The sequence below is a fragment of the Phoenix dactylifera genome, chromosome 12, assembly GCF_051530095.1.
Source record: "Phoenix dactylifera cultivar Ajwa chromosome 12, Ajwa_hap1_PhDact_Kaust_v1.1, whole genome shotgun sequence".
NCBI lineage: Eukaryota > Viridiplantae > Streptophyta > Magnoliopsida > Arecales > Arecaceae > Phoenix > Phoenix dactylifera.
In genome coordinates this window covers 3,785,753-3,809,152 of record NC_143201.1, presented here as the reverse complement: position 1 = coordinate 3,809,152, position 23,400 = coordinate 3,785,753, and the positions used below count along the sequence as shown (strand labels likewise).

The 23,400-nt window shown below is 37.0% G+C and overlaps 2 protein-coding genes across 7 annotated transcripts; one reads left to right on the top strand and one right to left on the bottom strand.

Annotated features, from left to right (window-relative positions):
* Positions 1–451: 451 nt before the first annotated feature.
* Positions 452–23,128, top strand: LOC103713824 (obg-like ATPase 1). Of its 6 annotated transcripts, XR_605113.5 has the most exons (14): positions 452–833; positions 1,662–1,829; positions 3,187–3,310; positions 3,708–3,799; positions 5,083–5,181; positions 10,258–10,371; positions 14,996–15,060; positions 15,424–15,540; positions 16,791–16,866; positions 17,268–17,360; positions 18,526–18,576; positions 18,729–18,843; positions 18,953–19,011; positions 19,798–20,106. XR_605113.5 is itself a non-coding variant. In XM_088708633.2 (13 exons), the coding sequence occupies exons 1-12, from the start codon at positions 747–749 to the stop codon at positions 18,825–18,827; spliced, it is 1,185 nt and encodes a 394-aa protein (XP_088564759.2). In that variant the 5' UTR covers positions 452–746; the 3' UTR covers positions 18,828–18,843; positions 21,763–23,128. The 6 variants fall into 6 exon arrangements, 5 of the variants coding, with proteins under 5 accessions (XP_088564759.2, XP_008799075.3, XP_008799076.3 ...); XM_088708633.2 differs by lacking the exons at positions 18,953–19,011; positions 19,798–20,106 and adding an exon at positions 21,763–23,128; XM_008800853.6 differs by lacking the exon at positions 18,953–19,011.
* LOC103713825 (photosystem II 10 kDa polypeptide, chloroplastic-like) lies at positions 20,666–22,694 on the bottom strand. The gene is made up of 5 exons (XM_008800856.6): positions 22,541–22,694; positions 21,523–21,581; positions 21,307–21,362; positions 21,017–21,069; positions 20,666–20,880 (listed from the first exon to the last, which is right to left on the bottom strand). Exons 1-5 carry the CDS (start codon positions 22,692–22,694, stop codon positions 20,786–20,788), a joined length of 417 nt encoding a protein of 138 aa, XP_008799078.3. The 3' UTR covers positions 20,666–20,785.
* Positions 23,129–23,400: the final 272 nt, after the last annotated feature.

Sequence of the window (23,400 nt, the reverse complement as noted above, 5' to 3'; positions counted from 1 at the left end):
AAAAGTTTTAGTCACCTAGAAAATGGATGAGTCATTTTAAAAAAAATATTTTTTATTATATTTATAAAATACCATTAACTCTATAATAATAATATAATAATATAATATTTTAAAATATTATAGAATAATCTATAATATAATATAATATACAATATATTATAATATAATAATGATATTATTACAATATATAATATATATCGTAAGATATATTATGTTATATATTATATTATTTATTATTATATATTATATTGTGTATAATATAATATTATTATATATAATAGTATTTATATAATAAAGAATACTATTGGAAATTAGGATACATCTTGGCAATTTACCGGAAAAATAATGCAAACGAATATAGATAATAGGTTTCCGAACTATTTTCAATACATAAAAAAATTATAAATAAATCATTTTTATTTAAATATTAACTAAAAAAATATAATTTTTTGGATAAGCTTTTTACCCTCCAATGACCGGACCTTCAATGAATCAGGGCATAGGAAACATAGGAGCCGCCGCATTCTTGCAATCGTAAGACGGCAGTGAGAGTAAACAGTACGCCAATTCCAATTCTAGGGTTAGCTATAAATAAAAGTGTCCCTTTTTTTGTCCTCTCTGGCTCTCCCTTACCAAGGCGCAATCTTGGGACGAAATAGAACCGTTACAGCCCTAGACAGAGGAGAGAGCCTCCGAGTTCCAAAACCCTAGAAATCTCGGAGGAGCTCCTCGCAAGAATTCCAGGGATGCCTCCAAAGGCTGCCAAATCGAAGGACGCCGCCCCCGAGCGGCCGATTCTGGGTCGGTTCTCGTCCCATTTGAAGATTGGAATCGTAAGCTTCGAATCCACATCTCTCACTCGAAATTTCCGGCTAAGATTTGCCTGTCGAGTTGGTTTCCATCATCTGTGGTCGCAAAGCAGCCCATAGTAGTGTGGATTCTGTTTTAATTTGGCACCTTGCGCTGGTTTTCTTCTCCTGATGAGCACATGGCATGCTATATTGGTAATTCCAGTTGATTTTACAAAGAAAATTACGATTTTGGGAGGTATCGTATGCTTCATTTTTAAGTTTTCACTATTCGGTTTTGATTTGACCTGCACAAAATATCTGCTTACGTAACGTATTACTGGTAAACAATTAAAAATTTAAAACATTTTCAGATTCCATTTTGTGTATGCGTTCTGTTGCCGTATGATTTAGTTGCACAGCTGTTGCTTGTTTGATTGCTTTTTACTGTTTGGTTTTGCTCAAAATCAGGTCAAGTTAGATCCATCGAATATTTTAATAAAATTTGTTAGCAGCATGTAATTATTTATTATGTTGTTATTGGATGACTAGGAATCTATATTTTCGCACTTTGTAATATTTAATTCCACAATTTTTTCGCTAAGTGAAATGCTACAGGCCATAAGAATGAATCTGAAATATTCAATCTGTAACTCCATGGGCAAGTTTATCCCCTTCATTGATCAATGGAAAAAATCTTAACGTGTTCTGCTTTTTCATATCTTGATACCTTCTGAAGTACAGAGTTTTTGTACGGTTACTTCTTTTTTGGCTTCTCTAATTTTATCTTATTATAATTAATAACGTGAAAATTGATTCAGAAATTATCATGCTTAACCAATCACTGACATAGGTCATTATTTTGATTCACAGGTTGGGTTACCAAATGTTGGGAAGTCAACCCTTTTCAACACGCTTACAAAGTTGTCAATCCCAGCAGAGAATTTCCCTTTCTGTACCATAGAACCCAATGAGGCACGGACTAATGTCCCTGATGAGCGGTTTGATTGGCTTTGTCAATTATACAAGCCAAAGAGCGAGGTTCATAACAAGACTCTCCAAGCTTAATTTTTCTTGTCATTCCTATGAACAATTTCCTTATATCTTGATATATTTCCGCTTATGCTTCTCAAAAAATAAAGACTCCATAGTTGGAGTTTATTCTTTTTCTCCCTTTTGAATCTACTATCTGGAGATGGTGGTATTAGGAAGTGCAGTTGGACATTTCTTGAGATTGATACATTGATGAATTTTAGCTTTGTGCAACGTTATACTGCATGGTTTGTAACTTAAGGAAAGATAGCAAGTCCTTTATGTATAAGCAATATAAACATGCATACTCCAGTCACATTAGATGTTTGATCATTGTCTTCTCCTTGCATTATGTATAATTGAAGAAAGTTGCAGGATTTAGCTCCTTGTAAATTCTAATACCAGATGAAGTGAATGCCTGATTTCTAAAACTAGATCAGTTAGCCTATTTATGTTCAGTGTCTTTTGATTCAAAGGTGCTTCCTTACATGTTGAACAAAAACATGGTCTAGTATGTACATTTTTTACTTGAGTATGGATTGCTGCTATTGTACTTTTGGCATTTAGAAATATTTCTAGATTTAATATTTGTGCATTTGTCAATGGAACAGTTCGAGCATCAGATATTCACTACTTTTTCACATATGAATATGGCACGAAAAAGTTACCATAGTGTAAACATGATAATACAAAGAATCTAATCAATGACCTGCTCTACTTTTCCAGCTAAATATAGAATGCTTAAACCTTAACTCTGGAGATTTTTTTCTGGGGAGAATGCAAAAGTGGATATATAACAAAGAATGGCAATGGATATAACTTTCTTATACCACGTAATGGTTTGTTGGTTCTAGCATTAATAAGAAGAAGTGGGAGAACCATAAAGGGTGAATAAGAAAAAAGTTGGGGGGGGGGGAGAGTAGTGGGTATAATATGTTCCATATGAGTAGACCATTCCTAGTGGCACCTTTAATGGCAGTTGTCCGAAACAAAGGGACTGACTCCTATAGTATAGGACTACAATAACGAGTAACTATCCTTATATTGTAGTTCTCGCCCATGGTTATCTAATGATAGTGCTATATTACTGAAGCTACAATGATCTTGCATGCTTGTTTAATAGTTTTTCCTTGTTACTATTAGTGTAACCTTCGTGGAGTCTTTGACCATTTGTAAGAATTTCAATCTAGGAGACACATTTATGAGAGTATATTTTTGCAGAACAACGTGCAAGTTATAAAAACCCATGTCATTTTTTAATGTTGCACTGTCTGTGGATTATTTCTAATACATGTTTAATCTATAGATATTTTTATTCAATCCATATATTCTAAGTAAGAGCCATACCGAATGGTGTTCCATGCAGGTATCAGCTTTTTTAGAAATTCATGACATAGCTGGACTTGTAAGAGGGGCTCATGAGGGACAGGGTCTGGGAAACAGCTTTCTATCCCACATACGTGCAGTTGATGGCATCTTTCATGTATTGAGTAAGCTTCTTTAGTCTTTCTGCTAGTAGGACAAGAGACTTCCATGTTTATTGTGTTTATTATGTTTATATATATGTGTGTGCGTGTATATATATAATATCAAACCTTACATGGTTACCATTTCAAGTTGAAGGTTGCCAGGTCACATTCTTTCATTCACCTTGACATTTGTGCAATATATCTATGTATTCTTGGCTTTTCATTAGCTTCATAGGTTTATCATTCAACAATTGTAGTAAAAACATGCAACAAATTTATGCCATTATGTTATTGTTGCTTATTTTCATTTATTATGTACAGTAAGAAGAGTTTATTAGGTTTCAGTCCCTTTTTTTCTCTTTTTGATATTGTCATATATAGATAGTAGCTAAGACACCTATGTTATGTTCTTTTGTAGGAGCATTTGAAGATCCAGAAATAATTCATGTCGATGACTCTGTGGATCCTGTTAGGGACTTGGAGACTATAAGTGAGGAACTACGACTTAAGGTATTGCTGACTTTTATCCTTAAGAAATATGTTGCCTGCATTAGGTTTGGTAGATATAGATTATTTCCAGATTATTAGATACATTCAAAGTGCTTTCATTGTCTTGACCTGTCAGGTAACTTCAGATTCACCTCCTCTTGACTCTACCAAACTATTGTTTAACTGCACATGCAATCAATACATGTCATCTACAATTATTAATTTTGTGTGGCTTATATCTGTAGTGGAGCATTTATTTTCTCAAATAAAATCATAAGAATGCTTTGACATTGCACTGTATGGACTATGGACTAGTACTATTCTGAGAAATTATTGAGATGGAGTTTAAAGCATAAATATCATATGTATTCATATTATGTCTCAAATAGAATCTCTCTGATTGTCCAAAGTTGTCTATGGGTTTCATTCCGCAGGATTTAATCATGGTTTATAATAACTTAGGTTTAATGGTGGAACAACTTAAACACCATGTAATTGCATGGATGGATGATGCAGTATCATATCCTTTATGCTAGATGCTTTATTTTTTCAAATTTCATATGTTATTCTCATAAGAAGCAGTTGGTGGCCCCACAAGAAAATAATATGTTATTTTGCTAGTCTTCATTAATTCTTTATCTGCAGGTCGAGCTAAAATTATATGTCTATTGGGAGAATATTTTGGGTTGAAGCCTTTTTTCGTTGTTTTCTTCTTATGGATCTAGAGTTTAAAATCATCTTAAATTGAAAGATTAGTTTACTTTCAACTTAAAATTTGTTTTGATGCGAAAATATTTTGTTATCCATGTTTCCTAACAGACCAAGGTTCTTGTTTTAGATTCTCTGGATCCCTCAGCCATTTTGAGCTTTTATAAAAATGGAAAAACTGGCTGTTTTATATGGCTACTGTTTTTGTTTTCTATTTTTTTTGTAGTGATCTCGTCAGCTTATTTATCGCCTTGATAATGAAATAGGTAATCTATTTGCTTTCTACCTATTTGCTATGAGGTTAATTTTGAAATATAGCAAGACAATGTGACAAATACGGGACATATATTTAGAGCCCCATGTTTCTCTTACCCTTTTTTGTTGTTGCTGTTATTTTTAATTTCACATTTGGGTTTTACTTTCAATTTCCACAGTTATGCACTCTAATTTATCTTTTATTACCAATTTCCTAGGTTGTATATTTATTATAATTTATTTTGTTATTGATACTGCCTCAGAATACTTAAGATTTTGTTTTATAGAACTAGAAGCATAAGTGTGTTTAACCTCTTATCTATTGCATCTGTTCTTCATAGGATGTAGAATTCCTTGAGAGAAGGTTGGAGGATCTTCAAAAGAGCATGAAAAGGAGCAATGACAAGCAGCTCAAAATAGAACATGAATTATGTGAGAAGGTTGGCACAATATATTTCTCAAAATTAATTAATCAGATGCATAAATTTCTTTATACTATATTACTATGTTCTTTTTGCATGATGCCTTTTACAATTAGTTCATATATTTGATTTTCTTGTTTAAGATATTTCGTGTTGCTTTTTATTCATGAATTCTGTAGATTGATATCTGTATATTGTAAAAGGTGGTTAATAGACATGCACTTTTATTAGGTCAGGGTTTAGATCTAGTTTATCTATGGAGTTCAGTGAAGGAGGGAGAACTAGATGTTGTAATAATGCTTTTAGGATAAACTAAGTGGTGTTTATACTGCTATTTGTTCGTAGACTTTTATGCATGGAAAATTTTTTGTAACTGAGTTTATTATTGCTCACCTATTTATCAGTAGAAATGACCAAATCAGTTTGATGCGTAGCTCATCACTTTATCATGCATTCGATGTCACCAATATAAGGCATCCAACTTCTCCCTTATGTTCCACATAGAAGTATAACTATTCATTGGAAATAACTAAATCAATTTGTTAAGTAGCTCTTCATTTTATTATGTTGATGCCACTAATATGGGGAATCCAGGTTTCTTTTACATGCTATATAGAAGCTTTGAATTCTATGACATCATATTTTTTAACTATAAGATAACATCGGCTGTAGTATAATTGGAAAGAGGTGTTGGAGAATGGAGAATAGAGAGATCGCATTGGTTGGAGATTTTGTGATGTCTGTATACATTATGTAAACTTAGAAATTTCATGCGATATCCTGTATATGGAAGTGGTTCAAGATTCTACTCCAATAGTTGACTTATAATGTTCTAGCAGCTAGTTGGAGCATGCTGTCTTTACAGGAGCATGATGGGTTGTTTATATTCCTCTGTCCTTGACAAAAAAGGAAGAACATCGATTTTCATTTTATCCATCTTTCTTAATCTAAGCAAAATGAAACTAGATAATATTCTTCTCAGTTAGTGGGATTCGAAAAACCTGAAAGCTTTATGCAGATTTTCTGTATTAATTCGTTATATTTTTCTAGTACAGTGTCTGGCTTATTTGTCCTCATAATTTTTTGTTTATCCTATCTTACCTGGATCAAGGTAGGCTGAATTGGATCGAATCGCCCGGTTTGGCCCGTACCGAGCCGACCCGGTGGAAAATCGGATCGATTTGCCTATTAGAATCGGTTCTAGCCCTGAACCGGCCGGAATGGGTTCCGAATCGATCGGAATCGGCTAAAAAAAGCCCGAACAGGACCGAACCGACCGGAACTAGCTGGTTCCGTTTGAATTCGGTGCGAACCATCTGATTCGCACCGAGAACGGTGGATGGTTCGCATCGAGGACGGTTCACACCGAGTCGACCTGGTTCGGAATCGGGCCCCCTCCCCCTCTGCTTATTTTGTTAAAAAGAAGTGTTGGGAAGGCCGAAGGACATCTACAATGAGCTTCTTGATAATAATAAGGAGCTAGAGAAATATATTGCCTTATATAAGAGCAAGTAGCCCACATATGGACTGACGGTGATGTGTGATGGTTGGACCGGTCCAACCAGGCGAAACATTATCAAATTCTTGACTTATTGTGATATGAAGACTTTGTTCTACAAGTCGGTTGATGCTTTTGATTAGGTGCACGATGCCACGTACATCCTCAAATTGATAGCAAAAGTGATTGATCAGGTAGGATAGGAGAATGTTGTGTAGATCATCACTGATAATAGGCCACAATATAAGGCCACCGAAGGGATCTTGATGGAGCGACGGCCACATTTTCTGTACCCCATATGCTGCACATTGTATCGACTTTATGTTGATGGACATTATGAAGATTCGTAGGGTGCAGCAGAAAGTGGAGACTGCCCAAACCATTGCCAAATATATTTATAACCATGTATGAGTCCTTTCATTGATGAGGAGGTATGCAGGGGGAGAGATCTTAAGATCAGGAGTCATAAGGTTTGCTGCCAACTATGTTGCATGTGATAGCATTCTTGAGAAGAAAGCAGTTCTACGTCAGATGTTTCTCAGTCTCGAGTAGTGAAAAAGTAGATATATGATGGCCAGCACTGAAGGGAGCATTGTCTGAGACTTGGTGACAAGGCAGGCATTCTGGTAGCGGACCAATACGATAGTGAAGGCTATCAGACCATTGTATGAAGTGCTTCAAGCCGTAGACAGGGAGAGCTACCCCTAGTTGGGCTTCTTGTATCATATGTTGGAGAAGGCAAAGATTCAGATCAAAGAGGTAGATCCGACGTATGCCTAGGAATACATCGTCATCATTGAGCAGCGGTGGGACTATCAGTTGGGTAGAAACTTGCATCTAGCAAGCAAGATCATTGAAAATTAGATTACTCTGCACTTGTACAATTTTACTAATATAATAACGAACTCTATCTGCAGCATACTATCTAAAACCTTGATTTTAATACTCCATAGCTGGAATCGATATGGATGACGAATTTCTGGCTGCTCTGCATAATGTAATTTACAAGATGGAGCCTGATTCAGAAGTCGCGGCCTTATGTTTAGAAGAGATAAGTTAACTTAAGTGATTAATTGGTATTTTCAATTAACACGATTTTTTTTCATAAACCAAAATATTTAGGGAGGGCACTAATAGCTTTGAAGTTTCGACAGCTGTTATAAGTAAGAAAAGTATGAATCCAAATATATTACACATTAGGAGGATATTTACCTGGTGTTAGTTGGTTACTAATATGATAGTATCTTATATATAATTTTCTTCAATATTTTTGTAGGTGAATGGTGGATTCATTTTGGTTTGTCTACAAAAAATCTTAAGCAGCTAGCTATCTAGATCTTTTTTCAGACGGTCTCCTCGAGTGTCTGTGAGCGTAACTTGTTAGCGGGAAGAACAACGACTAGCAGTACGAGGAGGCGATTCAGCAAGAGAGGCACACCTCCGCTATTGACCCGATCAACTTGTTTCGCCCTCATCCACAGCAAGTAGAGGAATTGTCTGACATAGAAGCGCCTCAACGACTTTTTATATGTTCACTACAATTTGAGGTTGAGGCTGAAGTGTATCAAGAGAAAGTGGAGCTAAAGTACACAGATCCGATTTATAGTGCTTTCGTTAATGATGAGGATGATCTTATGATCGGATGGCTTGTAGGCCAGCAGCAGAAGCCGGAGCTTGATGAACGAGGATCGCCTTCATGACCGACCAATTTCGTAGCTAATGAGGCTAGGGTAGATACGGGGTCATAGCCAGATCCGATTTATAGTGCTTTCGTTAATGATGAGGATGATCTTATGATCAGATGGCTTATGGGCCAGCAGTAGGAGGCAAAGCTTGATGAGCGAGGATCGCCTCCATGACTGATGAATTTTGTAGCCAGCAAGGCTAGGATCGATGCAGGGCAATGAGCAGAGAGCGATATCCATGCATTCTTTCAGTTGATCAATTACAGCCACAGAAAAGTCGGTCACCATATGACCTCTTGTTCGAGACATCCTCTAAGAGATACGATCGAGAGATATTTAGACGAGGCCACTGTACTTTCCGATCGACTCGGTCAGGAGGGTGACATACATCATCCCAACATAGCCAGACAGAGAGGGGCATGAAGCGTAAGCAGGCAAAAAGTGGCATGAAAGATAAGCAGGCAAAAAGTGGCACGAAGGATAAGCAGGTAGCGAGTGACACGAAGGATAAGAAGATAGCTGTTTAGCACGCCAAAAAAGAAAAAACAAAAAAGCACCTGCAACTCCAATGGAGAGTGTAGAGGATGAGCCAGTTCACTCAGATTCGGAGACCAAGAACAATAGTTCTGGTGGTCATGGATCTGCTGGCTAGAAAGGAAGTGAAGGACATGAGATCACTATTTATGAGACACAACCGCAAGATGGTCTTCGATTCACCGGTGAGTCTCAGTTTATGCATACTACACATGATAGGGACCATAATATATAATTTGGTGAAACTCACGAGGATTCGATTGCATATAGGAGACATGCTTCTCGAGGTCATTTAGGAGGATACGATGCAGCTGCTGATGACTTTGCACGTAGAGAGGATCCATAGATATATCAGATTTCGAGTTGTATACTGGATCCTATTACCTGCAGCCACAGATAGTCTATGATCCATATGGATATGGTGCATCCGAGGCATCTTTCGGTGGCTACTATCCAACGTAATCTGGAGCATCTTACGAGTTGGATTTTACTGCCGATTTAATCAGATGGGTTCCTTTACAGTCGTTTTATCAGCCAGTTTATCAGTCAGAGGACACTTCTCAGAGCTAGAGTTTTAGCGAGAGATCCGAGAGTGCTTATAATCCGAAGTGCGTTTCTTATGTGAACATACAAGACTATATCGCTTGGTTAGAGAGATGGGCTGATGTGTCTTCTGACTATGCTAATAATTTGGATATCTACGGGAGGCATCACCACTTGACGAGAATTTAGATATCGGTATGTATGTTGTACTTTAAATATATATAATTGATTATATTATTTTATATTTTTTACCTCACTACTTGATTTGAGGATATTTCATGTTGCTTCTTGTAGCATGCAACTTTTTACTAATCATTTCATATTTTATATCATTTTAAAACAACAAGATGCATATTTAGGTTAAACTGGGGTCATAGAAGCATAAAAAAAATATCAAATTAGATTTAAAATCATCGAAAAAGTTTAAAAAGATTGATTACCAATTAAATCAACTTGAAAAACTCCAAAACAAATTAGGTGTGCCAGTATGGAATATGGAACCGGCACGCCCAAGCGTACCATGTGTCGGCACGATACTGAACTGGTACCGTTCCGACCCATCTGCCGACCGCTATAGGTCTCGTACCAATTCGGCAAACCTTGACCTGGATCCTTTAATTTGGCTTGAAATAGCCACACCCGACACCTAAACATGATATTGGTATGATAAGTTGACATGGCTTCATAAGAAATTCTTGGATATTGAAATGATCCAAAACTTAAATTCATGTTGATACTTGACACACAAATTTGAGTTCAGGTAACATAGTTTTTTGACAGTTGTTTGAGCCTATAAAATTTTTAATAGTCTGGCATTACTCTTCCGCACTGCAGGTTAAAGCATGGCTAAAGGATGGAAAAGATGCTCGTGGAGGTGATTGGAAAGCTGCGGATGTTGAGATCTTGAACACTCTTCAGTTACTTACTGCTAAACCTGTTGTCTATTTGGTATGATTATTTTTTAAAATTTAATTATTTACTAGTATATGATCATGCATTTGTTGTCTTCCAAAGTAATTTTCTTAATATGAGAAACCATTTTTATTCTTCTTAGCATCATAGAGAAAAAGTTGAGTTATTAGTATATAAACAACTGGAAACATCAAACATGTGCTAATTTGACCATATGATGTGGTATGATCATCTCTTACATAACTACTTCTATATAATTAGTAATTCAGCTTGTGCATTCCACTTTTACATTACTAAAACATTTTTTTTTCAACTATTGCATATATTTTTAGATAGCAAGAGGAGCACAAATACTTACACCAAGGTTCACCGTCGCGGTATTGAACCCCATATCGATACTATTCTATTACAGCATTGGTACACAATACGATACGAGATGACGAGGTGTACGGAGTGTCGGTACGGTACGAGATAGCATGTCGGTTTGGTACCGGTATGGTACGGTATGCTAGTACTAAGTGTCGGCATGGTACAAGACTATATACTGGTTCGGTACCGGTACGGTAGGGTATGGTACCGACTGGTACGAAAACTCTTGACCTACACAAATGCTCATAATTAAACCATTTGACTCAACTATTGCATATATTTTTTCGATTGCAAGAAGAGCACAAATATCAGAATGAAAGGCTGTTGGATGCCTTGTTGATAGGCAAGGATTAGCCTATCTGATTGATATTGAACTTTCTTATTTTTCATTTGCAATTTCTAGAAAAATAATGCATCCAAAATTAATTGCAAAAGTTATCTATTTATTGTTTTTGGTTAACCCAATAAGTTGCACAAAAGCTTGACTCAAACTCAGTTTGGTTTCAGAATTTATTCTAAGAGGTTTTTTATTTGTAGTTACTGGCAGCTAGATATTATTATATTCTAGCTCATGCATTTAGCTTACAATTTGATGGTAAGAAAGTATCACTATAAGTAATGGGATAGAAAGAACGTAATGGTTGGCAATCAAATTTTTATGTTTATAAAATAATGTAACATGAAAAGGGATGGAACTAAACAGTAATACCTCTCCTTCACAGCCTTCAATGGGGCAAACTGTTGGAGATCAAGGGAGAGGATCCTAAAAACCCCATCCTTCTCTTCCCATCTCTATGTATCAAAGTAAGAAACTACTGAAACAAATCTTAGAACAATAACCTAACAATTATTTCTTGCATCTTGAAAGGGATGGGACCTACCATAGTCTCATATCCATCCATTTGAAAGGACGAAAAATTCATCGATTAAAAAAAAAAAGAATCCCCAAAATGAACCTGACCTCCAATTTAATTAATAAGATTTTGGATAGCCAAGAATCTATAAGCTTTTAGATAAGCAAAATCCAGCTTATATGATGCATTGTCTACCCCAATAAGATGAAGTATATTGAAAAACAAAATGAAGAACAAAAAAAAAAAATATTCCAAATATCAACCAACTCCTGTAATTTTCAGCATAAAACAAATCCTTTTTTCATCAAATTTCACAGATTATGCTCCGAACTCCTAATGTTTGTAGAGGAAGAGTATAAAATAAAGGTAAGATAAATAACATACTATTGCAAAAGTAACCCTTGTATATAAGAAAATTAAAGAAACAAAAACTTATAATTTGCCGATTTCGCTAATAAACATAGAACCCTAGGCTTAATATCAAATCCTAGTCCTAGAAATAGAAAATCTTAGTTAAATAAATAAATGAAGGGGGAAAAGATAGAACAAAGAAAGAGGGGGAAGAGGCTCAGACTCTTCTTTCATCAATCAAATCATATGGAAAAATGATCTTGTACCTGTTATAGAATTCCTCTCCCCTTTGCCTGCTTCCAAACCCTCCTAAGGGATGACTGCAGCAGCTGCCTTGGCAGCCATTCAAGCTACCCCACCATCAAGCCATTAGGATGGAAAATAAGAAATGAGGATAGAGGTTTTAGGGTTTCATAAATCCAAGAATCTCACGATTAAAGGTATGCATCACCAAGAACATGAACATTTAGGGTTGGGGATTAGAGTTCATCCACCAATAATTGGAGATTTTCCATCGCCTACATTAGTGGCTCAAAAACTCGAATCCACTAGCATGGTGCCGGAGATAATCATCATCGCCTCAAACATGTGACTGTATAGATAGAGAGATAGAGAGAGAGCGGAGAGAGAGGAGAAAGAGTAGAGAGAGCAATCTTACCTCACCAGCCTCAATCAAAGCACCAGTGGATTTCCTTTGGAGATTAGAAGTGGATCATGGGAAGGTGAGGTGGTGGAGTAGTGAGGCGTGGTGAAGTGAAGAGCATTGAGAAGCTAGAAGAACAATTAGTATCTAATTCGACCCAACCATCTTAACCACTCGAACTCGATGCATCCCAAATGCACCCAACCAACAGAGCCAACTTAGGCGAGAATCATTTGACCAAGGTACGCCGAACCAGTAGGTGTACCAGTCGCCTACCGGACCGGTTCGAGACTGGTTCGTACCGGAACCGATCCATTACGAACCGGTCTTTTGTTTATATATATATATATATATATATATTGGTTCACGGATGCGGGCGGAAAAAGAATTTTTTTTTGGTTCGCGTCCGCTAGAGCTGGCCACAGTATGGCATTTATGCGCCGTGCAGATGAACTGGCCTGCGCCTGCGTAGGCCTGGGGCGCTCTGCCCCGCGCAGGCGGGAGGGTGCTCTGCCCCGCGCGGGGCACTCTCACACCACAGTGCATGCGCGCTGTGGTTTAAAATCCACAGTGCGTGCGTTGTAGCTAAAAAAAAATGGTACCGGTGCGAATACGGGCCGGTACGAGACCGGAACACAGCCGGTGTGCATGCGTACCGGTTGGTACCAGCCCGAAAATAGTTGGAACAGGCATCCACGTTGTCCGGGTACCGGTTCCAGACTGGACCGGTCGATACTGGACCGAACCGGCCGGTATGGACCGGTTCGACAGACCATGCATTTGACCCTTTGACCATATACCTTTTATGTAGTGTATAGATGTGACATTCTTCTTACAAGTTTTGGTTGAACTACTAAAACACTTCTAGCTGTGCTCATGCAATCGTATTCAAATATGAGACACCTTTATATCCCTATATAGAAGTGTGAGACTAACAATGCTGCCAATTACATTTGCTTGAATGGTGTGATAAAATACTTGAAGTGGAATATGTAAGTCTAATCTTGCTAATCTCTTTATATAAGGATGATAATGACAGGTTCCTCTAATCAAGAGGAAAGAATCCAATGCTGTTTGTCCAAGGGTGTTGATTAGCACTTTGCTTGATCAAATTCTATCAAAATCTTTCTTATAAGTTGGAAACAACTTGATCCTGGCCATTAGGAGCTTCTGAAAAGTTGGGTGCACTCCGATCAGGATAGACATGCATAGTTCATGCTCTTGTGCTTCCATATCATGTTTATTTAGAAACAAAATCTTTGGTCATAATGCTAATCTTCCAAAATGTATTATTTGTAGGCCTTATATTACAATACGTATAGTGTTGTTAGTGTAATATGTTCTATTGGTGGTGGAAAGCCTAACAAGAATAAGGGAGGGACTTGGGAACCATTTGGACTCATATGATGCATGAACTGGCCTATCACTTGTTTGGAACTAAAGATGCTCTCAAATCTATGCTTATGTTTAAATAGCCTTAAAACTATTTTCTTGCATATGTAGTTAGACCCTCTAGGAAGCATGGGTGTTTCAAATCGCATGCCATGTCTGTATCATATCCATATCAGATACCGTAGTCATCGAGTACTTTTTGGACAATACTTATGTTAAGTATCTTAGAAAAACAGTGGCCTGATGCACAAGTCTCTTGCTGCTGTAGGATTTGGGGAGAATCAGATATATGCAGTGTTATCCCGTATGTGGAGAGGCTGTTTCCGTGTTTCAGACCTGTGATGTCTAAGTCACAATGGAGTAACCTTGAGATTGCGCCAAGGCTCACCTTCTATGTTATGTATCCTATTCTTAGAATTAAAACAACACTCTGTATACTTCCTAGATACACTTTAGATACTTCTTGGTACGTCAAAAACGTGGAGAAGGTTCGATTTTGTAGTCTATGTTAAAAAATGAAGTATGGATTATGGTCCATGGAATAACAACTAAATGATAAGCTTGTAAAAATTAATGCTACCACAAAAAGTATGGACTAGGTTATTTTGATAGCCTACTATGCTTTATGAATGCTTATTTTATATACATACGTATGTATTTATGTGTGTGCATGTATGTGTATAACTTATAAATGCATACATGCGCACACACACATATACATATGTACATATATGCACACATATATATACAATTATACATATATATTTCCTTGATGTATCCTAGCCATATCATGTCTTTGACCTATCGGCTTATCCATATCATGTCTTGTCTGTATCCTGCATCTATATCTGTGCTTCATAACAGACCCTTCAAGCATTTCCAGAATTTATCTATTTAAAATTCTGTATTAAAATAAATATCAACTTACATCATTTGTCATATACTAAAGTTTGTACTTTTGTTCTTTCTTCCCCTCATTCTTCATCTTGCACTTTTCCATATTATATATGGAAACAATAATTACTCCTCTGTTGCTGTATTTTGTTTGCAGGTGAATATGAATGAGAAGGACTATCAAAGAAAGAAGAACAAGTTTCTACCGAAGATACATGCATGGTATATCTCCCTCCAGTGGTACTGCATAGTAACAGTAGCATCTGGCCATGGCTTGATACGGATTTAATGCTCTTCCACCCTCTACTACCCTTGTGTTTGGCCTACCTTTTTCTTTTGCAACACAAAATTCGTAAGAAATCAGTGTTTCAGAGTTGGAGATTTAATAAATTGATCACCATTATGTCACGAGTCTCTTGGACAGTTCCTTGCTTTATCATTTTACAGCTATTGTGATAAAATTGGCAGTCCAGTCTTGTGCCCTTATGTTTATTTGAGACCAAGGATATTTAGGTAATTTCATTCATTCTGTCTTAAAATATCAAGGATATTACTGTTTGATATTTTATTAGTCATATTTTTCAGGGTGCAGGATCATGGTGGTGAGCCTATTATTCCTTTCAGCTGTGTTCTGGAAAAGAATCTTGTAGATATGCCGGAGGATGAAGCTGCTAAATACTGTGAGGAAAACAAAGTACAGAGGCAAGTTTTCATGGACTGCATTCTTGGTCTCTTTCTTAAATGATTACTGACAATAAACGGCATTGGATCTATGCACATATATAGGGAAATTTGTTGCATAGCTTGAACATGATGATCAGAACTGATTGGTTTATGCCCTAATATGTAATTTTAATTGGTTTTGATCGTTCCCATGCAGTCCCCTAACCCTGGTAAATCAGTATACATGTATATATTATATTCCTTTACATTATGTTTGGATTATGCTATCTGAAGATTGTCTTGATTATGCACAAAATGTGGTTTCTTTCTCTTTCTTATGCATAAAACATGATTCTCTCTTTGGTCAAGAAAACATGTCATGTTCCAGGATGTGTTTGTGCTACCATGTTTGCTTTCTTTGTGCTGAGTTTTGATTGAACTAATCAACGAGTAATTTAGACCTTCATTTGATTTTTTTTTTTTTTGGCTGGAAAAAATGTAATCTTTTTAATTAAAATAAAAGTATTCTGTAATTGAATATCACCAATGCATGCCTATATATTAGCAGAAGAAGCAAGAATGTTATTAAATAAACATATTTTCTAGACATTTTGTTAGTTTTCTGCTTTTTATTAGATGAAGATAAAAAGATACATCAGTTGCTGGGAATAGAGTTATTCAAAACTGAATTAATTTGATTGTTTGGGACTAGATGAAGTTAGGTAGACAAAATTTTTTATATAGTTACTTATATCACCTAAATTCATTTTTCTTTAAGTACATCCACATAATATATAATATTGCAACTCTAGAGACTGGCAGAGCTAATATACAGGCCTATTGGCTAAAACCTTTTTTCCAGGAAAATGAGAGAGATGTTACGCCCGTTAAATTTTTACAGTTTGATAGGAGGTTACTATTTCTTGTTTGCTTTTATCATTTGATGATTTGGTCCAATCATAGAATTTGAGGATGTGATTTTATTTTAGAACATATCTCATATCATAAACCTGTCATCCTAAACTTCCGATCTAGATGTTCTAAAAGATAGGGTTAAAAAAATTTGCTTGACAAAATGATTAGTGTTATATGTTCTTAACCCCAAAATGCTACACTTAATTGACAAATTTTTATGAGAAGCTTTCTGTGTTTGTGTTTATGCAAGAAACCAATGACTTGGATATACGAGTGGGCATTCTTAACATTGCATGCACATGCATTCTCAATGAAAGTTCATGTACAGGTTTAAGAGGCAGTTTTCTGAAATAATTCGCTTTATGTTGCTGCAGTGCCATCCCTAAAATCATAAAGACTGGTTTTGCTGCAATCAATCTTATATACTTTTTCACTGCTGGACCAGATGAGGTATTATATTTTTCCCAACAGGCATACCACCATATTTTACTTATTTGATCACGTGGTTTATGGAACATGATGTCAAGGTTTTTGATCTTCTCATGCATTTTCAATCAAATCTCGCTGATTGTGGAGGTTTCTTATTATCTGCTCATTTGTATCCAACTTGAGATGATTTGTGTTTCTTAGCAGTTGGTACCTGTACTGTGCCCTTTCTGATTAAAAATACTTTGTGATGTTAAGTTATTCTGCATGCTACATTCATAGTTTCATTCAATATAATATTTATTATCGATAATGCGATCTCTTACCCAGTGATTTGCATGACACCTGGAAGACTAGAGCAGTAGAATTTCATATATTCATTGGCTGGATGTGCTCTGTTGTGACAAATTTTTGGCTGTCATTAGGTGAAATGTTGGCAGATCAGACGGCAAACCAAAGCCCCTCAAGCTGCGGGTACCATCCATTCTGATTTTGAAAAAGGTTTTATATGTGCTGAGGTATGTCTGCTTTCTTTGATTGAGTAGACATGTACTTTTATTGATTTATTTTTGTTGAGTAAAAATTCACATTATCAGATAGGTGCAGTTTAGAGATCATACATGTTGTCTGAGATTTGTAGACCAAGGTAGGCCGAACCAAACCGAACCGCTCAGTTCGGCCCGTATCGAGCCGACTTGGTGGAAAAAGAGAGAGAGAGAGAGAGAGAGAGAGAGAGAGAGAGAGGATGGCGGAGGACCGGAGGAGGCCGGGGAGCGTGCAGGGGGCCGCGAAGGAGGGGCTTCGCCTCTGACCCCTATTTCATTCGAAACAGGGGCCCAAGAAGGGGGCTCTTTTTAAATTTGCGATTTTTAAGTGAAGTTAGTGTCACAAATTTAAAAAGGCCCCTCCTTTGAGGCTCCTATTTCAAACAAAACAAGAGATTGAAGGTGGAGCCCCTCCTCCGCAGCCCTCCTCACACTCGCCGGCCTCTGCTCTTCCTCTCCCTCTCCCACCCTCCCCTGCTCGCTCTCTCTTTTCCTTTCTTTCCTTCTTCTCCCCCTCCGCGCGCTTACCGGCCTCCGCTCTTCCTTCCTTTCCCTCTCCCTCCCCCCACCCTGCTCTCTCTCTCTCTCTCTCTCTCTCTCTCTCTCTCTCTCTCTTTCCTTCTTCTTCTCCCCCTCCATCGGATGCTTTTCATTTTGGTTGCCAAAACCATCCCGGTTTACTGCCGATACGGCTCGGTACTCTCCAAACCATCCGGTTCGGGACAGTTCCGCCGACCTTGATAATATCGTATTTTGTGTCCACCCTCCTTTTGCAATTTATGCTAATGAGAATATGGGTTGCTATTTTTTTCCACTATCTGGTCCAATATCTTGTGTATCTGCTGTTGCTCCCAAAATATATTGACTCCATATTCAAGAGCTGTTGGCTCCATTTTCTGCTTCACATTTCAAGCAACAGAAGCAGATATCTGTCATTCCTCTATGTCAATGTATATATGTTGAAGCGTCTTTATGTTTTAGTTAAGGTGCAATAGCTGTGATTCACTTTTGTTGCATAGAGAAAGATGTTTAGCTTGAACATAGCTTGAATCAAAATATTTGGAAATAGTAGGATCTAGGATGTATTTTTTACTTATCATGCAATGCTTGCTTATTTGGTAATTCGTGTTGTTTTCAGGTAATGAAGTTTGAAGAGCTAAAAGAACTGGGCAGTGAAGCTGCAGTCAAGGTACAGAACCATACCTGCACTTTATTGTGCATGCCTTTTCCACCGTTTTATCTAGTTAGTCATGTCTATGCATGGTCTTTTCTCGTTCTTTACATTTTATTCATCAAAATTATGAAAATATAATTCCCTTTATCTTTTCTCTTGGTTCTCAGGCTGCTGGGAAGTACAGGCAAGAAGGAAAGACCTATGTTGTTCAGGATGGTGACATTATCTTCTTCAAATTCAATGTTTCTGGTGGTGGGAAAAAGTGAGAACTTTTTTTTGAAGGTGATTAACCCTCTCTAAGATGCTTCTTAGTTGTGCTTTTGCTGTCATGCATTTGGATTGCGTTTTCATGTATTCTGCTTCACTAGATGGAGGCCATTTATGTTCTTAGGTGGGTCAAAATGAAGTTGTACTTCCTGAGGCAATTCAAAATTTCTTCCAGAAAAAATTGTAAGGACGCTGATTAATATCATATATAATATTTTTGTGTGCAGCCTTGCAGATCCTTATATGCACATCAAGTACTGTCAGAATGCAGAGAACTATATTTCTATTGTCTGGTTAAGTAAATTTTTAGTAACCAAGTCCATAACTGAAAATATCTGGATGCTGATGATCACTTTAAAAATCTCCACTGATTTTTGTAGATTTTTTTTAAAAAAATTCCCTTTATGATGACAGTACATTGTCTTCCCTCATATTGTACTTTGCATAACCGCTTCCTGAATTGAGCTGCTTTCATAAATGAAGCTGTTTGCACTCCTATGGAAGTTTTCTTTTTTGAAACAAAACAACATCAGTTATGTACTTACCAGAAATTTGAATGCCCGGCATTGTCTGCATATTTAAGGAACTACAAATTAGGTTACCATTTCCCCGTGTTATTGGCTATAGTGTTTATGAGGAGAGGCTGATGTTGTTTGATGCCGCTTATACATTTTATTGTTAAACGTTACTGATTATGTTAATGTCTCTTCACTATATTATGTATATATGGTTATTGATCTGCTGATTACTTTGTTATATACCAATCATTCATGGAATCAAGATGATAGTAACTTCAATATTCAATAGGTCCAAAGGAGGGATATGCTCATTCCATATATGTGGTTCCTTTTATCTGCTATGCTAGCATCTCACTTACATTTGCTGAAGATCAGATTCCTAGGTTGTCATCATTAATTTTATTATAGAATGCTTGATTATCTGTTACTTGTCTGACCAACTTCTTGTCAGAGCGCTTTTGGAGTGCATATTTTTAGATTGAAGACCCAGTTCCTTATGAAGCAGTGTGACCTTATAACCAGTGAAGATGGGAAAAAGTTCAGATTTTAAGTACTTTTCCTGACTGACTGATCCTAAGCTTTAAGTAAGCAGTCCGAGTCTTCTTAGTGTTGTTTGTTGATGGTAGCAATTTGTTGCCATTAAGATTCCTGTCTTTGTTCGCACTCCAGCTCCTGCCCTCATGTTTCCTATTCCAACTAAGAATGTATGGAATATTAAACTTCTATTAATTTCAATTGCATCTCGTTCTTGTGCTACTAACACGTTCTTTGAACATGCTATATGAATTGATGGATTTAGAGGAGGATAATTGGAAATTGAACTTGAGAGTTTTGGAATAGATCCACCTTTCGGGAGTCTTTTTCCCTTTTTAAGATTTCAGTGAGAGTTTTGGAATATGTTTGTAAATAAAAAGCCGTCTCTTATACATAGGAGTCCTGTAAAAGTACTCCAGAATCTATTATATAATAATTATCACAATCTAAGAGATTTGGGATTAAGTTGAGGTAAATGTTTTATGATTTTTTTTTTTGATTTAGGATTTTCCCCCTCAGAAAAGAGATTTGGGATTTTTCAAGGTGGTTCAGTTTCAAGACTTTGCAGGATTTTTTTTTTAACCCTGTAGGTTGTGAGATGGTTTAATGTCTAATCCTTGGCAATGGTCAATTACGGCCAGCGTTTGCTTTATATATAGTATGAGATGTTATGTTTGAGGACAACCTTGTTAACTCCTAGTCTATGCAATGTTGTTGCTGTAGATAGTGAATACTATCTCACTGACAGAAGTGTAGTTTAGCATTCAGAAATGAGATCCTTACGGTTATTGACTAAGGAAATATTAGTTTGCATTATAGCAAAACAATGATATAGGAGAGTATCAACAACAAGTTCTCTCTGAGAGAAATAGTAGGCTAGATTACATTATCATTGTGATAACATTCTACGGAGCCAGAGCACTTGTGTTGTACACAAGAAGAGCACCACCCAGTAGAAGTCCAGCCAGGGTTACAGCCCATATCAAAAGCCCTGTGGTTCCTGCATGACCCACATTTATCGCAATATTAGTTCAAGGAAAATGTGACTCAAAACTAAGGTTTCTGATGAGTAGATATTATGCTGCTCCTGCACCAATTTAGATTTGATATCATATGTTTTTGTTTGCTGGTCTAACCTCCAACATAGACGTCTCCACTTGGGGACCACTCTTCAGGTGCGTAAATTGGGCTGCAAGTAGAAGTATCCAAATTATAATCTTCGCGTGATGATAAATAAATCATTACTGCCACAACAATTTCATGATCAATTTGCAATTATTTTCTTGAGAATGCTATAGGTGAAGTTTTACATTCATAGGCGCATAGCCCTTGCTGCATACTGCATTTAGTTCTTCGCCCTCCTTGCTTTGGGTAATAATAGATGAAGTAATGATAACAGAAAGCAAAGAAATTGTCAAATGCCTACCTGTAGCCATCGACATTTGCACCATATTTGTCCACAAACTGATAGACACCCTTCCCCTGTATCCATTATAGGCAAGACAAAGTAGAGATGGAAGCTTCTATCAGAAACAGTAGTGGAGGCTGCAACTGTTACTTGAAACCCGACACCTCTAATGGTTTCCAATATAACCATATAGTTAGTTAATTATGAGAGGAATTAGGGGGAAAGAAATCCAACCTTAGGCTTCCTTCCAGATGCATCGACGCCATTTCTCAGATCCATACCTCCTCCAGTCCCTACAAGTTTTTTAATTTTTAATCACTGGAAAAGAAAATTTGGTCTATTCATAGATAAGAGGTTGACATGAACAAAACCAGAAATTCAGTTCCTGTGAAAGGAAGTTCTAGACTATAGAGATATGTTAAATGCCATAAAATAATAAATATATAGGTTGATTTTATTTTTATTGATTGACAGATGGAAAAGTTAAAATCAGCCTCGTGATGTAATCACATTGCCATAGAAGAATCTGGCTTTAGAGCGGATGCAGTACCTCATAGCAATGATAATTGATCTTTCCGGTTTAGCGATCTACTAAACAAGCCAGAATTTTCCCCTGACATTTTCGTTGCCGTCTCTAAAAACTGATCTTGAATCGTTGATGCTAAGGAGGGTATGAAAGTATTGCTATGTTGGTCAGGAGCTATCCATATTATATAAACTTGCACACTTTCTGATGGTGGTGGTGGTGGTGATAATCTGTTCGTCATGCATGCAACTACGTGCTTGCTCAATTCTATAGCAGATGAAGCTTCGAGTCGGGAGTTGCTGTTGAATACTAACCATAGTCTGTGGCAGTCTTTGATCTTCTTGGTATGAAAGTATTACTATATTGATCAGGAGCTATACATATTATATAAACCTGCATGCTTTCTGACGATGGTGGTGGTGGTGATAATATGGGTTTGTCATGCATGGAACTACGTGCTTGCTCAATTCTAGAGCAGATGAAACTTCTGAGTTGGAGTTGCTGTTGAATACTAACCATAGTCTCTGGCAGTCTTTGATCTTCTTGTTATGAACATACTACTATGTTGATCAGGAGCTATACATATTATACAAACCTGCATGCTTTCTGATGGTGGTGGTGGAGGTGATGGTGGTGATGATATGGGTTTGTCATGCATGCAACTACATGCTTGCTAAATTCGAGAGCAGATGAAGCTTTGAGTCAGAGTTGCTGTTGAATACTAACCATAGGGTGTGGCAGTCTTGATCTTCTTGCCACCACTAGCCTGAACCTTGAGAGAAGAAGGGTTTCTGGCCAAGGAGGGGAGGCCCTTGGCCTGTGACCTCTCAAGGAATGGAGAAGGCTTCAGGGCCAAGGAAGACATGACGCAGGTTGCCATCTCGGGGTTCCTGAAACTGCCCTTGGCTCTTCTGCTCTCTCCTTCCTTTCTAATAGCTTAACTTAATATGCAGAGATTGGAATGACACCAAGTGAGTGAGTGATTGTTTTTGTTGATACGTGGCATTTTCTCTGTGCCTTGATCCTGATATTGGTGTTGCAAACATTATCTTTACTGAAGGGTGAGGAGAGAATTAGAGAGGTAGGATATTTTTTTTCTTTTATGGATGAAAATTTTCTAGGGACCAGGGTTCCTCTATGTGTGCACCACACGTGAGAATCACGTGTATTTGCTATTACAGCCACCCAGTTGTTGATTCCCCGTGATCCTCTGTGTGTTCATTGAGCTATGTGTGGTTGTTTGGAAAATAACTATGATCAGTTTTTTTTCTTTGTGTGGTTGATTTATATTTGTAATATCATATCAGTTTTTTTTCTTTGTGTGGTTGATTTATATTTTCATGCCCAAAGAGGAAATGGAAAATGATCTGAATGGGATGCGAATGGAAGGCTGCGTGATTTTGATTCCGCTATATGGGCATGAAAAATGAATGCATGGAAGAGGAAATAACGATTTGATTCTGAAATTTAATTTAGCTAGTTATATATATCAAAATATAATCAATTTTATATCGATTTTCTAAGATATAGTTATCTAAGAAATGAAATTAATTTTATAATAAAATCATTATAATCCTTTATGAGGC